Raw genomic sequence first — 23,614 nt, 5'->3', positions numbered from 1 at the left:
AGTTTGGAGAGGGGACGTTGAGATCAGTTGTAACATGCTGTGCCTTTCTCCGCCACCCCAGGCAGCCCAGCCATGTGTAACAGTCCATCAGTACTGTTTGTCTGTGAGGAATCAAGTGAGCTCTTTAGACTGTGAAAAATTATAAGAATTTTCGGTATCATTTCGTGGTTGAAGGAGTGAATATCGATGAGGAAGAGTGAATAAGAGATTCTGGCAAGGCACAGTATCTGATGGAAGCAGACGAGATGATGAAAGCCAGCCAAGCCAGAAGAGTCAATTTACTTTAGGTAGTCCAGGGTCCAGGGCCAGGACAGAATTAGGGAAGAAGCCAGAGAGACAAAAGCGCAGTTGGGAATTGTAAGAAGAATGCGAATTGGGAAAACAAACAAACAAACAAAAAAAACCCTCAGCTGTATGAGATTTGGAATCCTAATAGACTGGAATTCTGCATAGTATTTGGTTCTGGAAGGACTGAGCCTCTGATCTCTTCACCTCAGCATTCTTCTTTTGGTTTAAATACTGTAAAAAGTTTTAGGAAGAACACACGAAACACCTAGTCTCAAAAAGAAATGTAATAATGTAGGTATTTTCACAGTGAGAACTCAAACTAAGATGGGCTCTCGTTAGAATTGGATTTTAGAGCAACAGTCAACACTGACTCGGTTATTCATTCAATGGATATGGCATGGAGACCATATGCTATGAACTTGGATCTGTGTGCTCTAAGTGGGGGCTGCAACTCTGAACACTGACAAGCTTACCTTCCCGGAAAGTTGGAATATTGATATTGTTCTGGGGAGTTTATGTGACTAAATTAATTTCGTTTCCAACTGATTTTTAAAAAATAATTGAAATATATGGATAACTCTGTCCTTATTCCTGATTAGATTTCCTTGAGCTTTTGATGTGTCTTACTTACATGCTTCTTGCACTGATTGTCTGCTTCCCATTTGCCTCTTTTCAACAGCTGTGTTGGAGATTTCTAGATATATTTTAATTAGAAAATACATTAGGTTAGGAAATAGTTCTTGAATGTACAGAGTCTGTCAAAAAGTGTATGCTCACTTCAGGAAAAGAAAACCTTGTATAAATATTTTAATATTGAATTTATTGAGACATCATGAGGTAAATACGAGTTACTTTTGGTCTCTCCAATGACAAGAGGCCCTCAGAGTGGTGCCAATACCTTCCAGACATTTATTAGTCTGGCGATCTGCTGCTTGGGTAACCTTGGTTATTGAGATTGTTACACACACATTTTCAATTTCTTCTCTAAAGGATGACAGTATAGTGGGTTTTGTCTGGTGTATGACATCCTCTGGGGTCTCCCACATGAGGGTAACACCATCTGTTGGAAAAAAAATCATACTATTTTTCTTTTTCTGAAACATGTATACATTCTTGGCAGACTCTGTATATTTCATTGCTGATATACTCAGCAATACATCTATGATTTTTAACAGAGTTTTTAGCTCTGCATTTTATTTAGGTAGCAGATACTAAAGCACATAGGTACAAGTCTGAGTAATACGAGTTCTTCAATCTTTTTGTTCAACTTCCTATAAATATACTCACCAAAATCCACTGAAGAATAACTCTTGGCACTGGAAAACAAAGCAAAAAGAAAAGAAAGGAAAATGTCCCTCTTTTTTTCTGAAGCTATATTGATTTCTATGTAGTTGAGGTCTTAGACCTTATCAATCCTGATATGCACAGAGGAGTGATATGAATGAGAACAGAAACACTGATCTGGGTGGAGATTCCTTGACTCAGCTCTCAGCCTTCTATACTTAAAATGTCTGCATCTGCAAGAACAGTACTGGACCCAGAGTTAAACCTGAGCTGTTGTTTTCCTTTGTCTACTTCCAGTTCTGGGAGGACAAGATTGTGTGTGAGTGAGAGAGAAGTTTAAAAACGGAAGAAGGAAACAAGAGAAAGCAAAGTCTTAATGTTGGTAATAGAAGAAAATGTGGATGATAAAGCCAGCCCCCAAAGGCTTTGCTAAAATGTGGAAGAGGTGGTGGGGTGAGACAGATGAGCTATTAAGCTTTGAGGCTGTGACATTTGGAAGCCAGAGTTAGGTTTTATTTGCAACTGTGAATAAACAGCTTGGGAATTATCTAGGATGCTCTTTTGTGCTGCGGGTTTCATTCTTCTTGTCTCAGGGCACTGCAAAGCAACTGTTGGGTAAATTGACCAGCTCTGAAGATTATCCTGGAATGTATCATCTTGAAAATATCATGAGTTCTTACACTCGATTCCAGTGCAACTGGAATTTAAGTTCATCAATAAACCCATCTAAAGGCCCACCATGTTGCCAGGATTGTTATGGGACTGCCCTTCTGTTTTGTAATGTTTGTTCATCTCATAGAATTCTATCATCGCATGTATTTCCCTCACTGCACAGCGTCTTAGAGCTAGGAGGGATGACAGCAACGTGAAAGTAAAAGGCCAGACAAATGAGAACAGGCAAAGGCTATTATTCAGAGCTTGCCTTTGGTGGAGACTCACAGGCAAGCAGAGGATAGAAGACCAAAGTGGAAAAAGAAGTTACATTAAATTTGACCTAAAGCTACTGCTTCCATATAATCTGGTTTAGTATGTAAACAAACTTTAACCTAATTTGAGTATATTCTCATAACAAGTAGCAGTCTTTAGGCCAATCATTATGTGGCATGATCAAAAAAAGGAGTCATTAGACCTTAAAAAATTAAACTTAAAAAATTAGAACAGTAAAAATTACATTGCCATTCATCCTCCTCAGACTGCTCTTGCTTTGAACACATGTATCTCCCCGTTCTTGCCGTTTTCTGAAGGAGTCCTGGAAGTCCCCTTTCATGCCTTCAGTTACGTTTGTTGAAGCCTTGATGTCCTCAGTTGATGGTAAATATTTTCCTTTCTGGGCCATTTGGACTTGGGGGAAGCATCATAAATTGCATGGGGGAAGCATCACAAATTGCATCAGGTGAGTAAGGAGGGCGAGGACGTGTTGTCATATTGTTGAGCTTACCTTTCCACTGGTTGGCACTGGGCAGGAGTATTCACTGGATTCTTCATCAGACTGGAATCAGTAGCTAAAGATAGTGGTCTGACTTGCTATAAGTCTGACTGATATTTAGCAGACTGGCTTTTTGGACTGGTTATTATAGATAATGGTTTAGAGGGGTCAGGGATATAGCTCACTGGCACAGCACCTGCCTGACAAGCATGAGGTCCTGAGTTCAATTCCTGGTATCCCCCCAAAAGATAATGGGTTAGAGTGCTACTGTTATATGTGCTTTTTGAATTTTCCCTTTGCATATATAGGTTCTTATATTATTATTGTGTCTAAATGAAGAAATATTAAATTAATTCATGAAGGGTAAAGGGCTTATTTATTTGAATGAATATTACTTTGCTTGTTTGGCGCTTTATAGTTTCTAAAATATTTTAAAATGTAGAATGTCATTAAATTCCTCAAATAAAAACAAGAAACTTAAGCAGGGTCAGTGTTATCTCTATTTTGTAATTAAGAAAAAATGAGGTTCCAGAGGAGAAACAAAGCCTGGATCACCAGGCAGGTTGACAAAGGAAGAGGCCCCTCAGACTGCTGACCAAGGCGACTCAACCTATCACAGCCTACTCTTTGTCCTGCAGATCCAGATAATGGGACGAAAGTATGGCATGTGCGTTACCACCCTCTTGAAAGCTGATGAGCATTTGAACCTAAATGTAAAAGAAACAGACAAAATTGCAGATTCTTTGAATCATTTCTTTCAATATTTCAGTCTTTCTCAAGGACTTCATACTTGAATTAAACTTCTAACTTTGTGAGTTTTAAACCTTACAATTACTAGACAACCAGAGTTTTCCAAATATCAGCAACTCAGTGTCACTGCTTCAGGTACTATCACTTGATCCTTCGATCCTTTAGAAACATTGTATTTTTTACACGTATCGGAAGGCTGTCTCAGGAGTTAAGGAAGCTAATAAAAAATTAATTAATTTAGTGGAGGAACTATTAATATACCAGGTACTGAGAAGAGGACATTTTTATAAATGCAAAGAAAAATGAAAAGCCCATCACCTGCCCTTAAGTAACTCAGGGATTTGGGGAGACAGCACATACCCAGAGGGATAATAGAAGACAAGGTCAGGGCAGAGACAGTGCCAGGAGTGAGGAGGCTTTAGGGTGCATGTAAATGGGCATAACCAGTGTGGAGTGGAAGTAGCTGAAGAAAGATGAGATTGAAGGAGAGTTAGAGCAGGGAGGGGGTGGAGCATGGAAACAGAAGCTCAGTTTTTCATGTTCTTCCTTAAATACAGAGATCAATAGAAACTAACAAGGGTAGAGTAAAATGGAAGAGTGATACACTGGTAAATCTGGGGGCCATAGTAAGTCAGGAGCTTAGACATGGTGCTGAGGTAGCATAGAGTCTTTTTTTAAAGGACTTTCATCAGGAGTGCATTATGGACAGATTTGCGTTTTACATAGCTGAACTTGGCAGTATAAGGCGCTTGCATCAGGGGACTGAATGAGCCGGAGACACACAGCAGTAATTCCAGAGAGATGATTAGAGTTTCAAGCAGAACAGTTTAGGCAGACATGATACAAAGTTAAAGAGAGGGGACAGCACGATGTTTACAAATAAATCCACAGAGTCTTCTGATTGATATATTGGGAGAGACAAGCTTCTAACTTGGTCCATTGGATGGACAGGAAGAATGGTCAGTTTAGAGAGGCATAAATGTCCGTTCAGTATCAGCGTTAAATTTCCAATATTCAGGCGGCCTGCAGATGAACTCACTTAGCAAACAACTGGATAAATAAATCTACAGCTAAAGTAATGGCCCAAACTTCTGATAGATTACTTAGACATCATTAATAAGCAGATCATTGTTAGCTGACTCCAGAAGGATAAAATCACAGGAAGAGTACATAGAAAGCAAGGGCGGTGGCTAAAGTAAAACCACAGACACGACCTGGAGAAAGAGAAGGCACAATGACCCAGTAGTGGTGTTAGACATAGAAGCAAACACAGAAGATGAACTATCAGTGAAACCAAAACATTGAACATATAAATAATAAATAACAGAACTGCCACTGGCTGAAAATGTCTTTCACTTTGCCAGTTAGAAGGCATGGTGTTGAAAACAGTATGCAGTATCAGAACCATCGTTAGACTCCTACCATCTTGTATGGTGAAGCTCTGCATCAGTTCCAGTGTTTTATTTATTTATTTATTTTTTACTTGTTACTGTCTTGGATTATTTGATTAATCTCACATTCTTACGTCTCGTGGACTGAGCAACTTTGTTGAGGATAATAGTATGTAATATAGCAACCACTGTAAATTTCTATCATTTTATTTTGAGGTCATGTATTATTTTTGTTGCTTTGGTGCCTTGTTTTGATTTTGTCTTCATTGTTGTTTTGTCAGTTTTCTAATTTTTAAAATAAAAAGTTCCTAAAAATAAGAAAAATAAAAGGCATGATGTGATCTTAGCAATAACACTTTTGGTAGAATGGTTGGACCGACTCATGTAACAGTAGGTCATAAAGTGAGTGGAAGATGTAAACAGAGTGGGTGTAAGAATTTACAAATTCTCTTTAAGAATTTCCCTTAAAGATGCACACAAAGGAAGAATTACTAAAGTAAGAAGATTTGGGGGCTGGGGATTTAGTTCAGTGGCACAGCGCCTGCCCAGCAAGCACAAGGTTGTGAGTTCGATCCCTGGTACCGGAAAAAAAAAACAAAAAACAAAAAAAAAAAAGAAGATTTGATATGCAATGAAGGACTCTTTTTCTCCAAAGGAAAATATATATTCTTCCTAGTGATATTAACCTATACCCCTCAGGGAAAAGTAAATGTTTGCACAGAATCTATATTTCTGTTGTATTTAAGTGTTTCATCTCCAGTGCAAATCTAAGTTTCCAACAATATGTTGAAAACATTTCAGAAAATCACTCGCTAATTTTTCAAAACAGAATTATGGGAAGGATTTGACTTCTGTTTAACAGAGGGTAATTTGCTTAATACACAGAGTCCACAGAGGAGCTGAAAGTCCGAAGCCACAGCACGGAGCCATTACCAAAGTTGGACAGTAAAGAACGAGGTCACCACGGATCAGCTTCCTCGAGAGAGCCTGTGAAAGCTCAGGAATGGGATGGAACCCCAGGCCCACCTGTGGTCACCAGTAGGATGGGAAGATGCTCTGTGAGCCCCACCTTGTTGGCAGGAAACCACAGTTCAGGTAAGCAGGATTCCACCTTCCACGTGGGGATTCTTCTGAATTCTGAGAACTGCCTCCAGGCAATTGTCACATAGAGAAACATCACCACAATACATCTGTCTCCACTTCAAAGACACAGCATAAGGGCTGGGGATATAGCTCAGCGGTACAAGGTCAAGGTCCTGAGTTTGATTCCGGTACCAAAAAAAAAAAAAAAAAATGGGGGGCTGGGGATTTAACTCAATGGTGCAGAGCCTGCCTAGCAAGGGCAGGTCGTGAGTTTGATTCCCCATACCAGAAACACCGCCCTCCCCCCAAAAAAAAAGACACAGCATAAATAAAACAACTAATAATATAAAGCAATGCAATAATCTATTTTAACACTCCAGGGTACTACTATTCTGAGATGATAGGTAAGTATAAGGTGCTTTCTGGAGCCGTGCACCACAGTGGGCTGACAATTTGAAAAATTTTGTACTAGATTTTCACGAAAACATCTAGTCTTCAAGGAACACCATTCAGGTAATGAAATTCACTTTAATTTTTCAATGTATCCTTTGTTTCAAAAATGACTTTAGACAGCTCGCAAAATTTGAACAAAAGTAAAATTAGGCACATAATTGTAATGAAGATGATCTGAAGGAGGTGGAGATAGGAGAAATTTGAGGCATCCTCAAGTGGTAAGCTACAAACATTAACCTAGCACTGAGTAGAGTACTAAGTTTCCAAATCTAAGTCAAAAGAGATAGAAAAATTTAATCTAACACACCTTTAAATTTCACATCTTGAAATTAAAATATGCAATGCAATGTTATGCACATCAGTTTTTAAAAGTGGCATATGTTTACTTTGAACAGATTAATTTACATGCTGCACTCATGGAGAGCTGTCAATTGAAATAACAAATAATCAGGGAACCTCCTGCAGTTTTCAGATTTTTATTCCTTAAGAATGTTAAGGCTCTGAAGAAAAGACCAAGCCTTTAATGTTCATTTCAGCTTTGAAACTCATTTTCAAAAACAATTTGCATGAATTTAGCCTGTGGTAACTCTGACACTCATGCACAAGTGGAAATTTGGACAAGATGAATGATCTTCAGGGAGGAGAATTCCTGGAATTCCCCAGCAATAGCTTCCTCAGACTGTCTCTGAGACCTAAAACTTTGATGGTGGCTACAGCATATATCATGTGGAGAATCAACTTTATAGCATACGCTTATATTTGGCAGAAGAAATATTATGTGTGCTTAGCAGTAATTTAATTATATTTTTATAGTAAGACATAAATTACTATCAGTGCAGGAAAGGAAGATATTTTCCATTTTGTTAGAAGGAAAAAGAAATTTAAGAAAAAACAGATTTTTTGTGCAGCAAAAATGTTACTCCCCCCAAAAATGGTTAATGTCACTTATCAGTTGTGGCTTATGATTAGCTTGGGGGATAATTAATAATTTAAAGATGGATCTAAGTGTGTGCTAGCCCTATCAAATGTACATGAATAATAGAATGTCATAACAGATATATTTTATAAAAACCAGAAATATTGCCTGCATGTCTATGATGTAATAACTACTGTTCTAGGGTCTAGAAGTACAAAATTTGTTTTTTGTGCTCAATGTATGGTGCAAGGAAGACAGACAGATAAATGTAACCCAATATGTTCTTTATTGAGAAATCTCCAGAGAAACAGAACTAATAGGATATATGTAGACATACAGAATGAGATATCTTATGAGGGATTGTCTGAAACAATTATGGAGGCTTAGAAGTCCCTTGATCTGTTGACTACAAACTGCAGTCCCAGAAAAGCCAATAGTATAGTGTAAAAGCTGAAAAAGCCTAAGTATCAGGGGAGCCCATGGTATAAGTCTGAGTCGGAGTTCAAAAGTTCAACTGGATACCAGTGTCCAAGAGCAGAAGATAGATGGACAGCTCACGAGGAGAAGTGCATTTGTCCTTTTTCCTTTGTATGTTCTTCAGACCCTCAGTGGATTAGATGATGCTCACTCATGTTGGTGAGGTTGATTTCTTCATGATCTACAGATTCACATGCATATCTTTGCAAGAAAGAGCAGCACAAGCACACTTAGAAATAATAACCTACCAGCTAACTGTGCATGCCTTATCCCAGTCAGATTCACACGTAAGACTGCGTGAATTCTACAGAATATTATGTGATGTAGAAGAGAATTAGCTCATTCTTCCAAGGAGATTCTGACTTTGGCAAGAATAATCAAAGGCTTTTGGTGGATAAAATAAAATTTTTTGGAGGAGGTAACATTTGGGTGAGGATTTGATCCATAAAGAGCTGCTCACCAGAATGATGAAGAGAAAAAGTCTGTTTTTTGGATGAAAACCTACAAGTCTGAGATCGATAAAAGTATGTTTAGCATGAAGAATAAGGTAGGATTGAAGAAAGTGCAAATGTAGGTGCTCACCAGATAGCAAGAAACATGGTGCCTTGTGTATAAATTAGAAATGCTTTCAGAGAAAGTACAAATTAAGTGTCTTATATAAAAATGACCTTTCTTCTCTCCCTTTGCATCAAGTCTGAATGTGGTCAGCTGCTCATGGATGTCATCAAAGACTTGGAAATTCCCTGTCCTTCTAGGTCTCCTGCTCTGCCACACTTAAGATTTATTTTATTATCATGAGTGTATGATTACAGTTTTGGGCATGGTGCTCCAGAAGACTCTTTCCTTTTCACTGGTGCAAACTGGGAAACATAGGCCCTGTCTAAATCACTGGTTCAATGAAGAGACATGAAATTTCCATTGATTTATCAAGAACTTTTCTTTTTGCCAAATCAAAGAGATTCAGCCTTCTATCTAGAAATGGAAGCAATTTATTTGTATGCATAAAGGGGCAAAGATACTGTGTAAGCGTGGATGGGTTCGTGGATATTGGTGGTCATTTTCTTTAAAGATAGGGATAATGTAACTTGGTGTATGACATGGAAAATACAATCATGACTCCATGATTTTAAGCTCAGGGAACGGGGACATGATTCACTGAGATAGATATTCCATGCGATAGGAACAAGATTTAGGAGGAAATGTCAAAGACAAGATAATAACATATAGTTGGAATTAAAAGTCTGAAGCTAGTGAGATTTAGCTGGACTCAAGACTGGAACTAGAGACCTTTGGGGTGATTAGAAACAGACTGGATGAATCTAAAAGAGAACAAAAAATACAATGAGAAAGAAACTGAGAGGGGACACTGGACATTCGAATATTTCAAGATGTGAGTACAGACAAAGGGAGGAAAACTGGAGTGATGCACAAAAATTATATATTTAGAATGTCCACAAATAAAATATTACTGAACACTTAGTAAGTTGCATGAAAATTGGTAAACATACACCTTTACAGTGTCTTTAACACTTTGACATAAATCTCTAAGAAATTTAGAGCTTGAACAGAATTTATACCACAATTTCAGTTTCTGTTGCCTCAAACCCACGAAGCATGCATTTTGGTTTGCAGCATCTAAAATCTGCTCTATGGAACCTTTACCTCTGTTTATAGAGCAGTAAATTGTCCACTGACCGGAAGAAATGACATAAATATCTCTAGTCCTCCCCTGTCTCCATGTTAGATTCAAGAGAGTTAGATGGAGGTGGAAGAAGAAGAAAATATTAACTTTGATTATGAAAGGCTATGCATGTAGCTCAGTGGCAATGCACCTGTCTATCATATTCAAGGCCCTGGGTTTGATCTCCCTGCACTTACGGGGAAAAAAAAAGAAAATTCACTACAAAATTTTTGTGCTCATATTAAAAAATGCAAAATGTATAAGCACAGGTAAAGTCATATATTTAATGTTAGCTCAAGTTAGTTTCTTATGTTAAAGTGAAATCCAAACAAGCATTGCTTGGACTTGGATCTTTTCTACCACTTTTGAGGTTAAAAAAGGGAAAAGGAAGAATTGTTGTGTGTTAGCTTTTACTTTTATGAAGAGAAAGAACTTAAAGTTTGCCAGTTACATATTCAAAAAGGCCACCTTTCCACCCGAGAAAACATATAAAATAGAGAATCTGAGTTTTGCTCACCTTTGGTGTTTTAAACAAGCCATGCAATAATCACATTCAGTCACAAGATGTTCTTTGTCCAGAATAGGTAAGAAGCTATAGGAAGGGGTTTGGACTGGCTGATGTGGTGCAGGGGAGGATGAATCAGTATAAACTGCTTCTCCTTCTTCCTGCTCTTCTATTGTCATCTCTTTGCTAACCCTTCACCACAGACACTAGAACAGAAGTCTATAACCCATTTCCCTAAACTACATAGGCACTCAGTGCCATACCTGACGTTGCGTGGAGAGTAAAGGAAGTTTCTCACTCTAACTTCCCACCTCGCTCTGTCTCTCTCTCTGCCTCTCTTTCTCTCTCTCCTCCACCCCCACCCACAAGCTTCTATCAGTCACAGACTATTGCTCTACCAAAAGTAGTTTAGCCACTTGAAATGGTTGTTCCTAACAGCTCTTTTGAGGAATGGAGGAATTGCTGAAGGAGAGCAAACATGTCAGGAGATCTCAGTTCTAATTAACATTGCCACTCACTGCTGCAGTACTTTATTAAAGTTACTGTTGTTTAGTAATGCCGAGATTCTCCAGGGGGTGATTCTTGCAGGCAGTGGAGAACTGGGACCCAAATGCTCATGAAAATAATAGCGGAAAGTGGAGAAATTATACAAGTAAATATCGTATTAACAAAAATTCAGATTTCAATCACTGAATCAATGAACAATTAGTTTCCAAGCAGCTTGTATTTGACTTTGTTATGGCTTCTGGGACACATATACACACCCTACATACACAGTGATATGCACCATATGCTGTACAAAATATAGTCTCTACCATACAGTGATCTTCTCTGCTTCTTTATAGCCCAGAACTATGGATCATACATTAATTATAATTACATGAGTTATTTTCATTATTACCTACTCTTTAATAGACATCTAAAATCTTTCTAAAAAACAAAAGTAGTACAAACCTGAAAGCGATGGAGGGAGGGTGTGCTACGAGACACTGAGTTGTAACCCAAAAGGTCATCAGATCATCTTAAGAATCGAGATTATTGCTGTCCACTGAGTAAAAAGGTCTAGAACTTTCCCTGTGAGGACAAAGAAGGTGAAGTAAAGATGGAAAGAGGCCTCTTCTGGTGTGTGCCTGATTGTCCAGCCTGATTAAAGAAGCATTTTTGGAAGTTCACTTAGAAGGTTTTGGCTAATAAGTAAAATAGTATTGGACATACACACACACACAAGTTATTAGTGTAAAATTTAAATCCAAGGAAGAATGAATGACTCATAAATGGGAACACTAATAGTCTTCAGAACACTCCAGCCCCTCTCTGTTCAGCCTCCTGTGCCTCTGCTGCTGAGACAAGACTGAGGAGGGGCTGTGAGCTGTTATGCCCTCAGGCCAGATGACCGCAGGCCAGGCAGGTAGTTAGCAAACGAAGCAGAAGTATGCCCTGCTTAATAACTGACATGGTTGGTTCATATATGGAGCACATACAAATGTATATGATTCTCACAAGGAAAATATTTTCCCTTTTTCTTGAACCTTGAAGGCATTTTAGTGTCTGTTGTATACTCCCACTTTTGCTAGATCAGTGGCTATGAGTATTTTTTCCTCTCCTACAAGGGAAAATCCATTGCACACTGATGAACATCAGGATTGAGTTCAACAAAGGTACAGACGACCTGGGGAGTACAGGAGATGTTGAAGGGACAGAAGCTACTCTGTACCAGCTGATGATACTCCGAGAATCACTCATCCCAAATTTCCAGATGCAATTGCCGTTATGCGAAATCTCCTAATTTTTGTATTGTCTGTAGCTCAATTTTCAGGAATCACTGAGTCGGATGATTTACTTCCTCTGGCCAGTTAGATATGAAAGGCGACAAGCTGTGTTTTGGGTTCACAAAAATAAAGCATGACCAACAGGATTAGATCTTGGACAACAGAGGGCCTGGGTTCCAGAGCAGTCGGCAGGTCCTGGGGAACACCTTGTCCTTTGAATACTTTATTTACCAAATGTGCAACAATGTGAGAAAGCTGTACTAGTCCAGGAATGGGGACAGCACAGACCCATGTGGCTTTTGATGATTGAAGAGTTGGGGCAGAGATTCTTAACTCTAGAAGAACAGCAGAGGTCTGAGATTCCATGAACAGTGAGGACCAGCATCTACTTCGTCATAGCACCCTACCAAAGTGGTAAGACTCCTGGATGGGAGGCAAGGTGGATGGGGCAAGGAGTGCATGAGGCTTCCACCGAGTCTGGCTTTTATTTATTGTGGGTCAACTTCCAAATATTTAATTCTGTGCCATAAGGGCCTGTCCATGACTGGGACCCACAGACTGCCCTGTGATAACCAGAGTGTGGTAAAACTAGAAGGATCATAGTGTATATGGTGTTCTATAAAACAGCGCTGGCCCTTTTTATAGCCCACTTTTCCACCACCACTTATGATTCTGCCCTTTGTACCAAGAGGGGTCCTGCATACACAAGTTTAGAGAAATTAAAAACAGATATGGAGCTAAAAAGAAAAGTGACGTTTCTTGCAAGTTACATTTGTAGAATAAATTATATATTAATTATGAAGACATATGTATAACAGAGTGGCTGAACACTAAGTTTAGATAACCTGCAAATCTATATTTAAATCTTGATTCTGTGTTTTATTAGTGATGACACTGGACATGTCCCTTCATCTCTCTGAGCTTCATTTATAAAAGATGAATGAAAATAATTCCTAACTCATAGATGCCATTAAGAATTAAAGGTAAGAACTCAATGAGATTAGTACATAACATAATTAGCGTTTAAGTTTCTGGACTATAACACATTTTAAGTAAATATCCAGTATCCCTCTAATTTTATATACATTTACAGTATCTTTCCAGAGAGCAGAAAATAAAATTACAGGTCTGGGATGATGGTAAGTTTCCAATAAGAAGTAGCATTCAAGTTCAAGAACTGAGCAAAATTTAGATAAAACAGAATAAAAAGACAAAAACAAGAAAGCAAGAACAGTGCCTCAAGGGGAGACTGGATTCTTTTATGGGAGACTGAGACTTGCTTCAGCACACTTCATATACCCCTGAACTATGGTTTGTTAGACATGTGCAGGTCTGCTTCTGATCAACTGTGTTGAAGATTGGGGAAATCGCAAAAATGTTCCAGTTCTATTTAAAGGCCTCAGACTGGAGACGTGAGAAGATTTGGCAGAATAAAGGCCATTTAATATGAGAAACAAGACACTGCGTCTGAGGGATGGAGCTTAAGTGATTCCAAGGTTACAGCCTTTGAAGTATGAATTTTCATCAGATGATTTATGAGAAAGATGCTTTCTGCTTGAAAATTCTGAAACATATTTGCTGCACTTGGTAATGCTAGAGTGACTGACAGACTTTACTGATAAACTTCCTGAAGCAGTAACTCAAAGCCAGTCAGCCCTTTGTGTCCAAAAAGAGTCCCAAGCACACATATTTAGGGAAGTGAAAACAGCCAGCAGCATCAGATCAGACGGTAAACGAGGGACTGTGCAGCATTACCTGGGAAATTCCTGAGAAACCATAATAAACATGTAGCTATTTCCAAAGTGTAAGTAAACCATATTCGGCAAAGATGCACATAAATTAATATTGTGGTTGCAATGACTTGAATAAATTACTTAACGCTTCTATTTACCTGATTCTTTTTTTTTGGAATACATGGGTTTTTTGTTGTTGATTTGCTTTTTTTTTTTGGTACCAGGAATCAAGCTCATGACCTCAGGCTTGCCAGGCAAGTGTTTATGCTGCTAAGCTATATCCTTGGCCCAGTAATACATGTTTCCAGTACATCATGAAGGCATTTATGGCATTATGGTGCACATAATACGTATCATTTTTTTTATCTCCTACCAGTGTTCTCCATTCTTGCTCCTTCTAAGTCTTAGTCCCCTTCCCTTTTATACAAGTTGCATTTTCTTTCATCATTTTTAAAACTTTTTATCCTCTTTCCCTCCTCTCTTCCCTTCCTGCCTTTTGTTCCTCCATCCACTTGAGAAAGATCTCCCTAATTCAGAGATTGATGGATAGATATGTCTTCTCTTTTCTCTTTATTTATATAGTCTTGAGTTTCTCATACAAGAGACAAACAAGGTAATATTAAAGCTTGTGTGTAAATGACTTACTTTACTTAATAATATATTCTCAAGAGGCATCCATTTACCTATGAGTGCCTCGAGTGTAAAGATAAAGGAAATGTCATGGTTTGGCTATTATGAGGATTAAGTTAAAAACAGAAATAAACAGCTGACCCGAAACTGGTTTAAAATAGTAGACCATGCATATTCTATTCTCATTCAGTTTTGCTGGAGAGATCTTTTTCGGCCCCAAGACCAACAATATTTCCTTCAGAAAGATCAGTGTATCAAAAAATATGTTTTCCTCTAGCTATAAAGAGTCACTGGTTATGAGACTGCTATTAATGTGACAGCCTGTGCTTTACTTAGATGTGAATTTTTCAGTAAAGATTTTTAGGTTGGTCTGATGGTCATTTCCGCATTCCTTTAAGACTATATTTGGGGCTGGGGATTTAGCTCAGCGGCAAAGCGCCTGCCTGGCAAGCGCAAGGTCGTGAGTTCGGTTCCTGGTACTGGAGAAAAACCAAAAAAAAAAAAAAAAAAAAAAAAGACTATATTTGCAGATGAAATTTGGAGAAATGAACAGGGACAAATTTTAAGATTTGGTTGCTACACTGTACACAGTTCTCATAAGGTTGATCTTTCACAGTGCTTCTTGTCTGGTCCGTTGCAATGGATGAAACTTAAAGTCATCTCGGTAAGGATGTAGGAATCAGAAGAAAGCCATGGTATCTTCAAATGTACACCTCTTCTTTAATAATTGTCCAACTTGGCATTCAGTTACTCACTCTCTTCTTGTTTATTTTCTAACACGTTTGCTTAGCATCTGCCCTGTACCATGCAGGATCTAGATGCTAGGGAAAGGGCAGGAGAAAATGGAAGACCTAGTGTCTGTAGTCTAAAATCAAACAACACATTTTTCCAAATGCTTTTGAGAAAATGCTGAGTGTTATAAGTAAACCAAACACAACTGCATAGCTGTCCTTTGGCTAAAGGGAAGGTAATTCCAAGAGGCTTTCTGAAGAATTTGATATAAAATTTGAAACCAGCATGAAAAATAGGAGCCAGAAATATAAGAGGGGGTAAGGTGTTTCCTGCAGCTCAGTCATTGAAGTATGGCAAAAAAATTATTTTCTTGTAAAACTTGACCAATATAAAATATGTTAACATGTCTACATAACATCCAAACTGTATCCTCATCGCTTTTTCATTTCTTCATTTGGACTGTTCTCCTTTGGCTGCACTAATGGTCCCCAGTTATTTCCCTCACCCTTGTTTCAGGTCACAGGCCATTGTTTACGTCACTGCTCATTAACAGGAAGTGAGGTCACTTCCCCCTCCCTTGACTTTTGGCTCCTCTTGAGCCTATATTGACCAGTAGAATAAGATGGAAGTGCCTGTGTGAGAAAACAGAGCTTCAGCATCCAAAGGTACAAATGCTTACACTCGCTGTGTTCTGATGCTGCCACATGGGTAAGCTCGGGCTAATCTGCTGAAGGAAGAGATACTTACAGAGGAAAATCAGGGCCTCAGCCTTCAGCCAGCCAACCTGAAAACATGAGAGACAGCACACTGTGTCAGAGATGCAAAAGAGAGCTCAACACCAAGTAGCTAAACCACGCAGGTGAACCACTGGTGTGAGCAAAATGAGAAGTGTTAGATCCCAGGGTTCGGGTAGTGTGTCTGCGGATAATTGAAACATCAGCATAGTCTGAATTGTGCCATCTTTTCTGCAAATGAAAGTATTTTTTAATTATTATACAATAATACAGGATAATAGAGAAATGGAGGGCGCTCGTTGACAAACAAACTGAACAATGGAGAACCTTTTCTCTCCTATCCTACATTTCAAAGTATTATGTCTGACCAATGCATGTGCAAGTTAGGGACTGTATATTGATAAGGACTGAGCACTGTCCATTATATTAATTGCTATTATGCAACAAGAACTAGAAACCAGTGCCCTGGAGTTCAGTTCACTATCATGTGGACTTCGCTGTGGGATGTATCTACTAACTTCCTGCCTGGCTCCGTTTTAGCCCCAGGCAGCTGTGGACCTTGGTGTCTATGACCCTCCTGGCTCCCGTTCCATACCACGGGCTCAGGCACTGGAAGCTGATGCTCCTCAGCTGCTTCACTTCCCAGTTCTAATTGGGTGCTTGGTTACTTCCTAAGGGAGCATTTGCCAGATACTGCCGCTTGGTTCCGCTCACTGTTTTCTCACTCTAGAGTTTAATGCTTCCTCTCTGAATTCTAGTACTAAACACATAACAGCATTCTCATTTGGAGAGTCTTCAGAGAGCCATGTGAAGTCATATGCCCAGTGGTCCCACTTTATTTCTCTGTGGAAAACTGTGGCTTCTGCTGGCTACAGTCTGTGTTCACCAGAGAAACAGAGGTATTTGCGTTTCTCCAGATGCTGGTCGTACAGCTTTGAGAAATAAACATAAGAGGAGAACTGGGAGCAAGTTAACCATTTTAAATAATCAAAGTGTGTCTTAATAGAGCCTGAATGTAAATAAACAGGGTATAAAATGCAAAAGAGTAATTACAAAATAATAGAAGATAATTACTCTTCTAGTCCAAGCCAAAAAGCCAGACCACAGAAACAGAACTTGCAAAGGAAGGAAACAAAGTGAATATTAGTATCCTTAACTGGACTCTCGTCTGTCCTCTGTTAGAGGCGGAGAAACGGACTAGATATTGGGATTTGGAAAAACTGTGTGTGTCTGTGTGTGTGCATCTGCATATTTGGAAGTAGGCAGTGAGTGTCCATCCCCATTTCGGGAGGAGAAAAGTGTCTCCCCTAGTTTAAAAACAACATTACATTATAACTTCTAATGGATATTTTTGAATTAAAAAGCAAACACGCACAAATATCAAGTGAAACAGATTTCAGTGGGACCACTGGGAAAGCTTGGTATTATTTCTGCTTGCGGGGCACAGTGGGGAAATATGTACAGCAGGTTAGCTGAATGGATCATGTACACAGAACAGGACACTGGTGGGCAAATGACTATGTCTGCTGCTGATGGGACAAAGATACATATAAAGTGTGCTTTCCGTGGACAAGGCTGAGCCAGGGAGAGAAACCCTGCAGGCAGCCTGCATCATGAGACTGCCTGGACCAGCAAGGACTCCCAAGATGTAGCTCCAGGTGCCCTACCGAAAGCCCAGGAATGAAGGGAAAACAGAAGAGATAACCATGAGATCTCTTGGCAAGAACCAGCAAGCAGTTTGGAGGTTTGCAAAGACACTTGAAAACACCTCAAGAAGGAGACTTTCAGTGTCAAACACATGCCACAGCCAGACACCGGGAGAACCCCAGCTTTCAGTAGGCTCATTAAAAACCTCCTCCAGCTGTGGTCTCACTTCCTCAAGGTGCGGGAAAAACAATGGCTATACAACCAAATGCGGTTGAGAGATACGGAGAGGCTCAGGGGCACACAGAAGCCTTCCCTGTGCGAGGAGAATGTCCAAACTGAGCTGGGAAGAAGTGTTTCCTCAGATTAATGCTCCAAGTTTTGATGAATGGAAGTAACCAGGCATTTAAATGATGACTTTACTCCCACTGTGCATAACTCGTGGGAATCAGAGACTTTTCAGTTATCGGAGTGAGAAGACAACGAAGATCTGACCTAGCATTTAAGTAAAGGCCAACATGAACTAGACCTGGTTGGAACCAGTTTGTAAGGAGAAAAGAATGACATGATTTTCTGACTGTGAATAAAGTCTTATAGGTTCAAATAAACACGAATAAATTGCTCTAAGACTATAGCAAATTATATTTAATCTCAATTATGCAATTTAAATTTATCACCTTTGTGGGTTATTTATGACCCACTGGAAAGTAACACAATACAACCTTTATGTGTTACCTGGCATTCTGAAGAGCTGATGTTATGAATCTGGAATTTCCCTCAAAATCTCATGTTTTGAAGGCTTGGTGGCCCGTGCAGTAATGCTCAGAGGTGGACAGCTTTTGGAAGGTGACTGGGTCATGAGGACTTTAACTTTATTAGTGGATTAACCCATGGGTGGGCTCAGAATTTGGCAGTATTATTGGGAGGTTGGGAGACCATCCAAACTTAGAAGGGGGCCACGTTGAAGGGAGTGAGTCACAGAGGCATGAGGTTGGGAGCTAGAGCTTGTCTTGGCTTTTCCCTCTGTGTCTCATTCTCTCTCTCTCTCTCTCTCTCTCTCTCTCTCTCTCTCTCTCTCTCTCTCTCTCTGTCTTTCTCTCTGTCTGTCTCTCTTCATTATCTCTCCCTTGAAGACTGAGATCTAAAGTGAAGTAGGAGGAAGAGCAATGACAGACGCCCCATGACCCCGTGATGTGAGGACACACACAGTGGAGAGGCTGACACCAGGGCAGAGAGGAAGCTGAGAGCCTGCCTCTCTAATTCGAGTCTTAACCTAAAAATGACAGGAAGCCATTTATGGATTCTAAAGCCAGGGCTTATGGGATCACATATCCAGGGACAGCTAATTTATTATCCTCCTAAAGCCAAAGAAACAGAATTACGGAGATAAATACTCTGCCCCAAATAACTACCTTATAAATCCAAAGAAATGTTTTCTTTGCCCTGAAACCCATGAAGTTTCTCTGTCCCTATCACTGGTTGAAAGAGAGCTGTAACTGGTGTGTTAGTGTTACCAACACTTAGTTCCTGACCCCCTCAGCAGCCCCGCTACTCGTGTGCTTCCATCCTGCTTTTCAAACCGGCAACTCCGCGTGTGTTTTCCTTCAGTGTCACCGTTCACCCATGCAACACACCTGTAAGAACAGCCTAGCGGAGGTGAGGAGATGACGCTGCCTCCCAGCAGCTGATTCTGACCTCTAATTTCTGCAAATTTTACCCAGCAAGGGGGTGTTATTGCCCCTGAGTTAGTGAACCTGAACACTGGTCTCTGTTTTCCAGTGGTTTCGTGGTATTTCTCCTAAACCGTTTAGATTCTTATCCCTGTATTCTTTTACTAGAAAGGCAGTTGTTTAAAGTTATGGGAAGAATTTGATGTCACGGAATTCGGTGATTCATGCATGCATGTGTGTGTACGTGTGTGTGTGTGTGTGTGTGTGTGTGTGTGTCCAAGAAGGAATACAGGCATTTTAGTCTGGAGCCCTAATTCATCAGATTTGCAAGGTCAGGTAACTACTTATCGGCCATATATTATGTATAAAGCGTTTATAGTATGCAAAATGTGTGCACATACAGACTCGCTTTCCCTGAAACTTGATTTCTGTTTGGCGCTTGCCTAGAGCACTACATTGTAAACTGTATCCTGAACACCGCCAGAAAAATAGCACAACAGGGGGATAAAGTCATTCTCATTAGAAAGAGTCTAAATTTCGAACTACTGCGATTCTGCTGAGGAAGAGTGATTAGGCTTAAGCAGCACAGAAGACGCCACTGTGCTGCTGCTGTCTGTGTGCTTTTTTCTGGAGCGGGTAGGTGGGTACCCAGAACCAAAAGAATGCCCTGCTTCTGTGATAAGCCTTTGAAGACGTGACCAAAGAGAAGCGTCTTGTGCTTATGCTAAACGTTTACAGAGACTAGTTTTGGAAGCTTTGTAATCCGACAAGTTCTTATCAAATAATATATTTATTGCCATCTACCGTCCAAAACAGGAATTGCAAACTCCGCCGTCCCTTCCCTTCTCCGTACTCAATTGAAGACCGCTCGATTGATCGCTGTATTTTACCTTTTTAAAATTTTCTGCGAGAGCATTATGGTGTTTCAGATGACAAAACAGGCTTAGATTTCAACAAACCAAGCGTGTGATTGAAATTTAAAAAGCTGCGATGACTGGTGATACTGCTTTCCAAAGGAAGATCAACTTAAACATCCCATCTGGACAGGCAAACATGATGACCGAGCATTAGTCCTTCTAAAACTTATTTCTAAATACTTTTCAGCTTTGTCTTTAATCATTTACTACAATCGCATTTACTAACGTTTGTAGAAAAGTTTAGCAGATAGAAAACGTGAGTTCTGCACCGTTTTCTCACATTGTTACAAACAGGGAAGCGCAAAGCCTTGACTTGAAAAGACTGAGGAAACGCAATCACCTTCATAAGCTAACAGTCAGGCATGAGAGTCTTTGAGGTCATCACGATTATTTCAACACGTTTCACTTGTTAGCCCCAAAGAATCGGGAATGAACTTGGAGTTTGCTTTTTTCAGATGACAGAAAAGTGTACTATTTAGATAGCTTTCCTCAGTCCCACCGAAGGTAAGAGCTTATCTTGGATTTTTCTGTAGATGTTTTTCTAAAAAAGAATTCCCAGTTAGTGGTTCTGAAATCTTGTGAAGTTTTCAGATTTACTTACCTTTCTAGTGCTAAATCATAGTATATTTCTTTATTTTTAAAAAAATACTCAACTGAAAAATTAACTATACAAAAAGATTCCTTTTAGAACTCTTTGGGGGCTCCAGGTGTTTATAAGCAAGAATTCTCAAACTCTGGCCTCAAGATCCCTTCTATTCTTAAAAGTTATTGTGACCCCCAAATATATTTTTCTTTATGTAAATAATCCAACAATATTTAACATAATAGAAATTAAAACTAAGAACTTCAAAAGTTACTTATTTATTAAAATAATAAGCTCATTAATGTTAACATGAATGACATAGTTATTGAAATATAAGTATATTTTCCCAAACTATACCAAATGGTAAGCAGATTGAACTTGTTTTATATTTGGAAAATCTTGTTAATGAATGATTCCACAGAACAGGGATTTTCATATCTGTTTTAGACTGAGTCTACTGAGATATGCTGCTTTGGTTAAATGAATGAAGGAAATCTGGCCCTATACAGCTGTATAGAGGAAAAGGGAGGAGTATTAAAATGGCCTTTTTCATATACCTGTGCACAGTCTTCTTTGCATCCTTCTAAAACTGCATATATAGCAGCTTTTGAAGAGTTAGTTGCAACCCTGGCTGCATATCTGCAAATTCATAGTCTGTTTCATTAAAATGCATTGGTTTAGCTTGAACTGTAAAGCACAAATTTTAACTACCGTGATTTTTAGAATAATGTATCTAGAAAAGGTCATGTCACTAAGTCATGGAGATCTTCCGTATGTTGACACCTTTCATTATAAAATCAATGCATCATATTTATTGATAAGAAAAACCTTCCAATATTAGGTTGTTCTTAAACTCATAATGACAGATGCAAATTTTCATTTTTCTTTTTCAACTGGGAAGCTTGAATTTATTCCTGTCAACCAATTATCTTCCTTAAATCCAGAGGAAACACGTCATTCATTTCCATGAAAATGCCTGTCTATGGGGCAGTGAGAAAACGCACTAGCACTGGTACTACTGCGTTGACGTGTTACTTTCAGTGTACTTGTCAACACAGTAAGCAATAGTAAGCAATGTTTCATTTAATGTTTTTATAAAAGTAATTTTGACCTCATTCTTCAATCCCCAAAGTGTGTTAGAAACCCCAGAATTTCTGTTATAAAGTGAGTAAGCACAGGTGTTATTGGAGGTCAGGTTGTAGTTCCTGCCATAGGGGCCTTGAGCCTTGGTGTTAGGTAGATCCTATTCCTACCCACACATTCCTTAGTTTGTGAATATTATACTCAATTGATTCAAAGCAGCATAAGAACCTGGTCATTGAAAGAGACATGCTAATGAGCATCATAGAATTTACTATAACTGGTCATACTTTCTGTCAAGATGTTTGCTCCTTACAAACTACAAAAAGCAAAGATATGAGGAGGAAAGGTCCTCAGTATTACGAGCAGTTTTGATTTAAATTAGCAGGGACAATCAGTTCTCACATCAATAAACTACGTCATGTACAAAATTTAAACCCCACATTTCCTTTTTTTATTATTTATAAGCAAAATATACATTTTTGAATACTTTAAATGATTTTTGCAATGCACCATTCTTATTATCGAGCTGATGGAAAGAATTCCCCAGTTTGTCTGTTATGTTTTCAATGCTATAACACAACATGAAGTTTCTGTCGCCATGGTAACACAGATTCATCCTGATGCAAATCATGATACATCTTTTTAGTTTTATATCTTAGTGGATAGATTTGTCTTCCTTATGTAGTGATTTAAAGATAATCATATTTTCCTTACTAAATAGATAAAATAAGTTGTTTTTACACATCTACTTAAATCTACTTTTGAGAGGAAATAAAGTATTTTTAAAAATAAAAGTAAAAGATTGACCATGGTGGTGTACGCCTGTATTCCCAGCACTCAGGAGGCTGAGGCAAGAGGATTGCTGCAAGTTCAAGACTAGCTTGGGCTACAAAGTGAGGTCAAGGTTAGTCTGAGCTGCATATTGAAACTGTCTCAAAAAGACAAAAAGAAAAAAATTAATAAAAGTAAAATTTCTTATTCAGCTAAAGTGATGAAGATCCTAAGGATATTTTAGGAATTATGTATTACTATAAAAGAAGCTGTCAAATTAAAAATAAAAACTGTCAAAACTACACTAAATGGTGTTAAGGTGTGAGAAGCCAGCCACCCACTGCAGCACTTTGGCAGCCCCAGGGAGGAAATAGTGTGATTCATACTCTTTCTGCAGAAGACTGGGACACAACGAACATACTGGCCCTTCTAGTCACAATGCAATGGGTATTCCCAGATCAGAATTTCTGTGACTTCCCTTCTCTTTTCCTTGGCATGGGTCATGGAATTGTCTGTGTCCATCTTTGGATCACAAATTAAGCATCACATGGTCAAGTCACTTTTCTATGGCTTTCAGTTCTTCACTAGAATTTCAGGATGGCCAAGAAGAATTAGAGATTACCCCTGTATCAGTGTGATGGAAATTTTTAAAAAAATTATATATCACCTAGTAGTAAGACACCATATTAAGACAAAATGAGATCAGGCCAATGACCACGTCGCTTGTCTGTTAGACTCACTCAGCCTTAACTGACTACACCAGAGATAACCTGACCCAGCTTAGTTTGACCACACCCAGCTGCACATCCTGGGCCTTCCAGCCCCCAAACATACCCTGTTTGCTAACTTGTTTCAAGGACTTTCTGCTCAGTAAGGAAGAATAGCTCATGCTACCCAATAAAAATTTCCCACACTTTTAAGCTTTTGTATCTCCCACTTGCAAACCTATACAAACTAAGGTCAAAACCGGCTCTGGGCTGATGCTTTGGGAGCGAACCCCCATCAGCCTGCCATTGTAATAAAGTTGGTTGCCTTCCAACTCCTTGGCACAGAACATTTTTCCATTTGGTTCAGTACCAGTTCCACAACATTAG

General features: G+C 39.1%; 1 protein-coding gene across 1 annotated transcript in view; it reads left to right on the top strand.

Annotated features, from left to right (window-relative positions):
• Nyap2 (neuronal tyrosine-phosphorylated phosphoinositide-3-kinase adaptor 2) overlaps positions 1-23,614 on the top strand; it is a 273,570-nt gene that overhangs the window by 198,000 nt on the left and 51,956 nt on the right. The window contains exon 6 of the mRNA XM_013519763.1: positions 6,025-6,234. Within this exon, the coding sequence (XP_013375217.1) occupies positions 6,025-6,234 (210 nt within the window). The remainder of the gene's footprint in view (positions 1-6,024; positions 6,235-23,614) is intronic.

Source organism: Chinchilla lanigera, unplaced genomic scaffold, assembly GCF_000276665.1.
Source record: "Chinchilla lanigera isolate Chin_1 unplaced genomic scaffold, ChiLan1.0 scaffold00052, whole genome shotgun sequence".
In the NCBI taxonomy this organism is placed as follows: Eukaryota; Metazoa; Chordata; class Mammalia; order Rodentia; family Chinchillidae; genus Chinchilla; species Chinchilla lanigera.
Note: the sequence above shows the minus strand (reverse complement) of the source record. Positions and strands in the feature narration are given on the sequence as shown.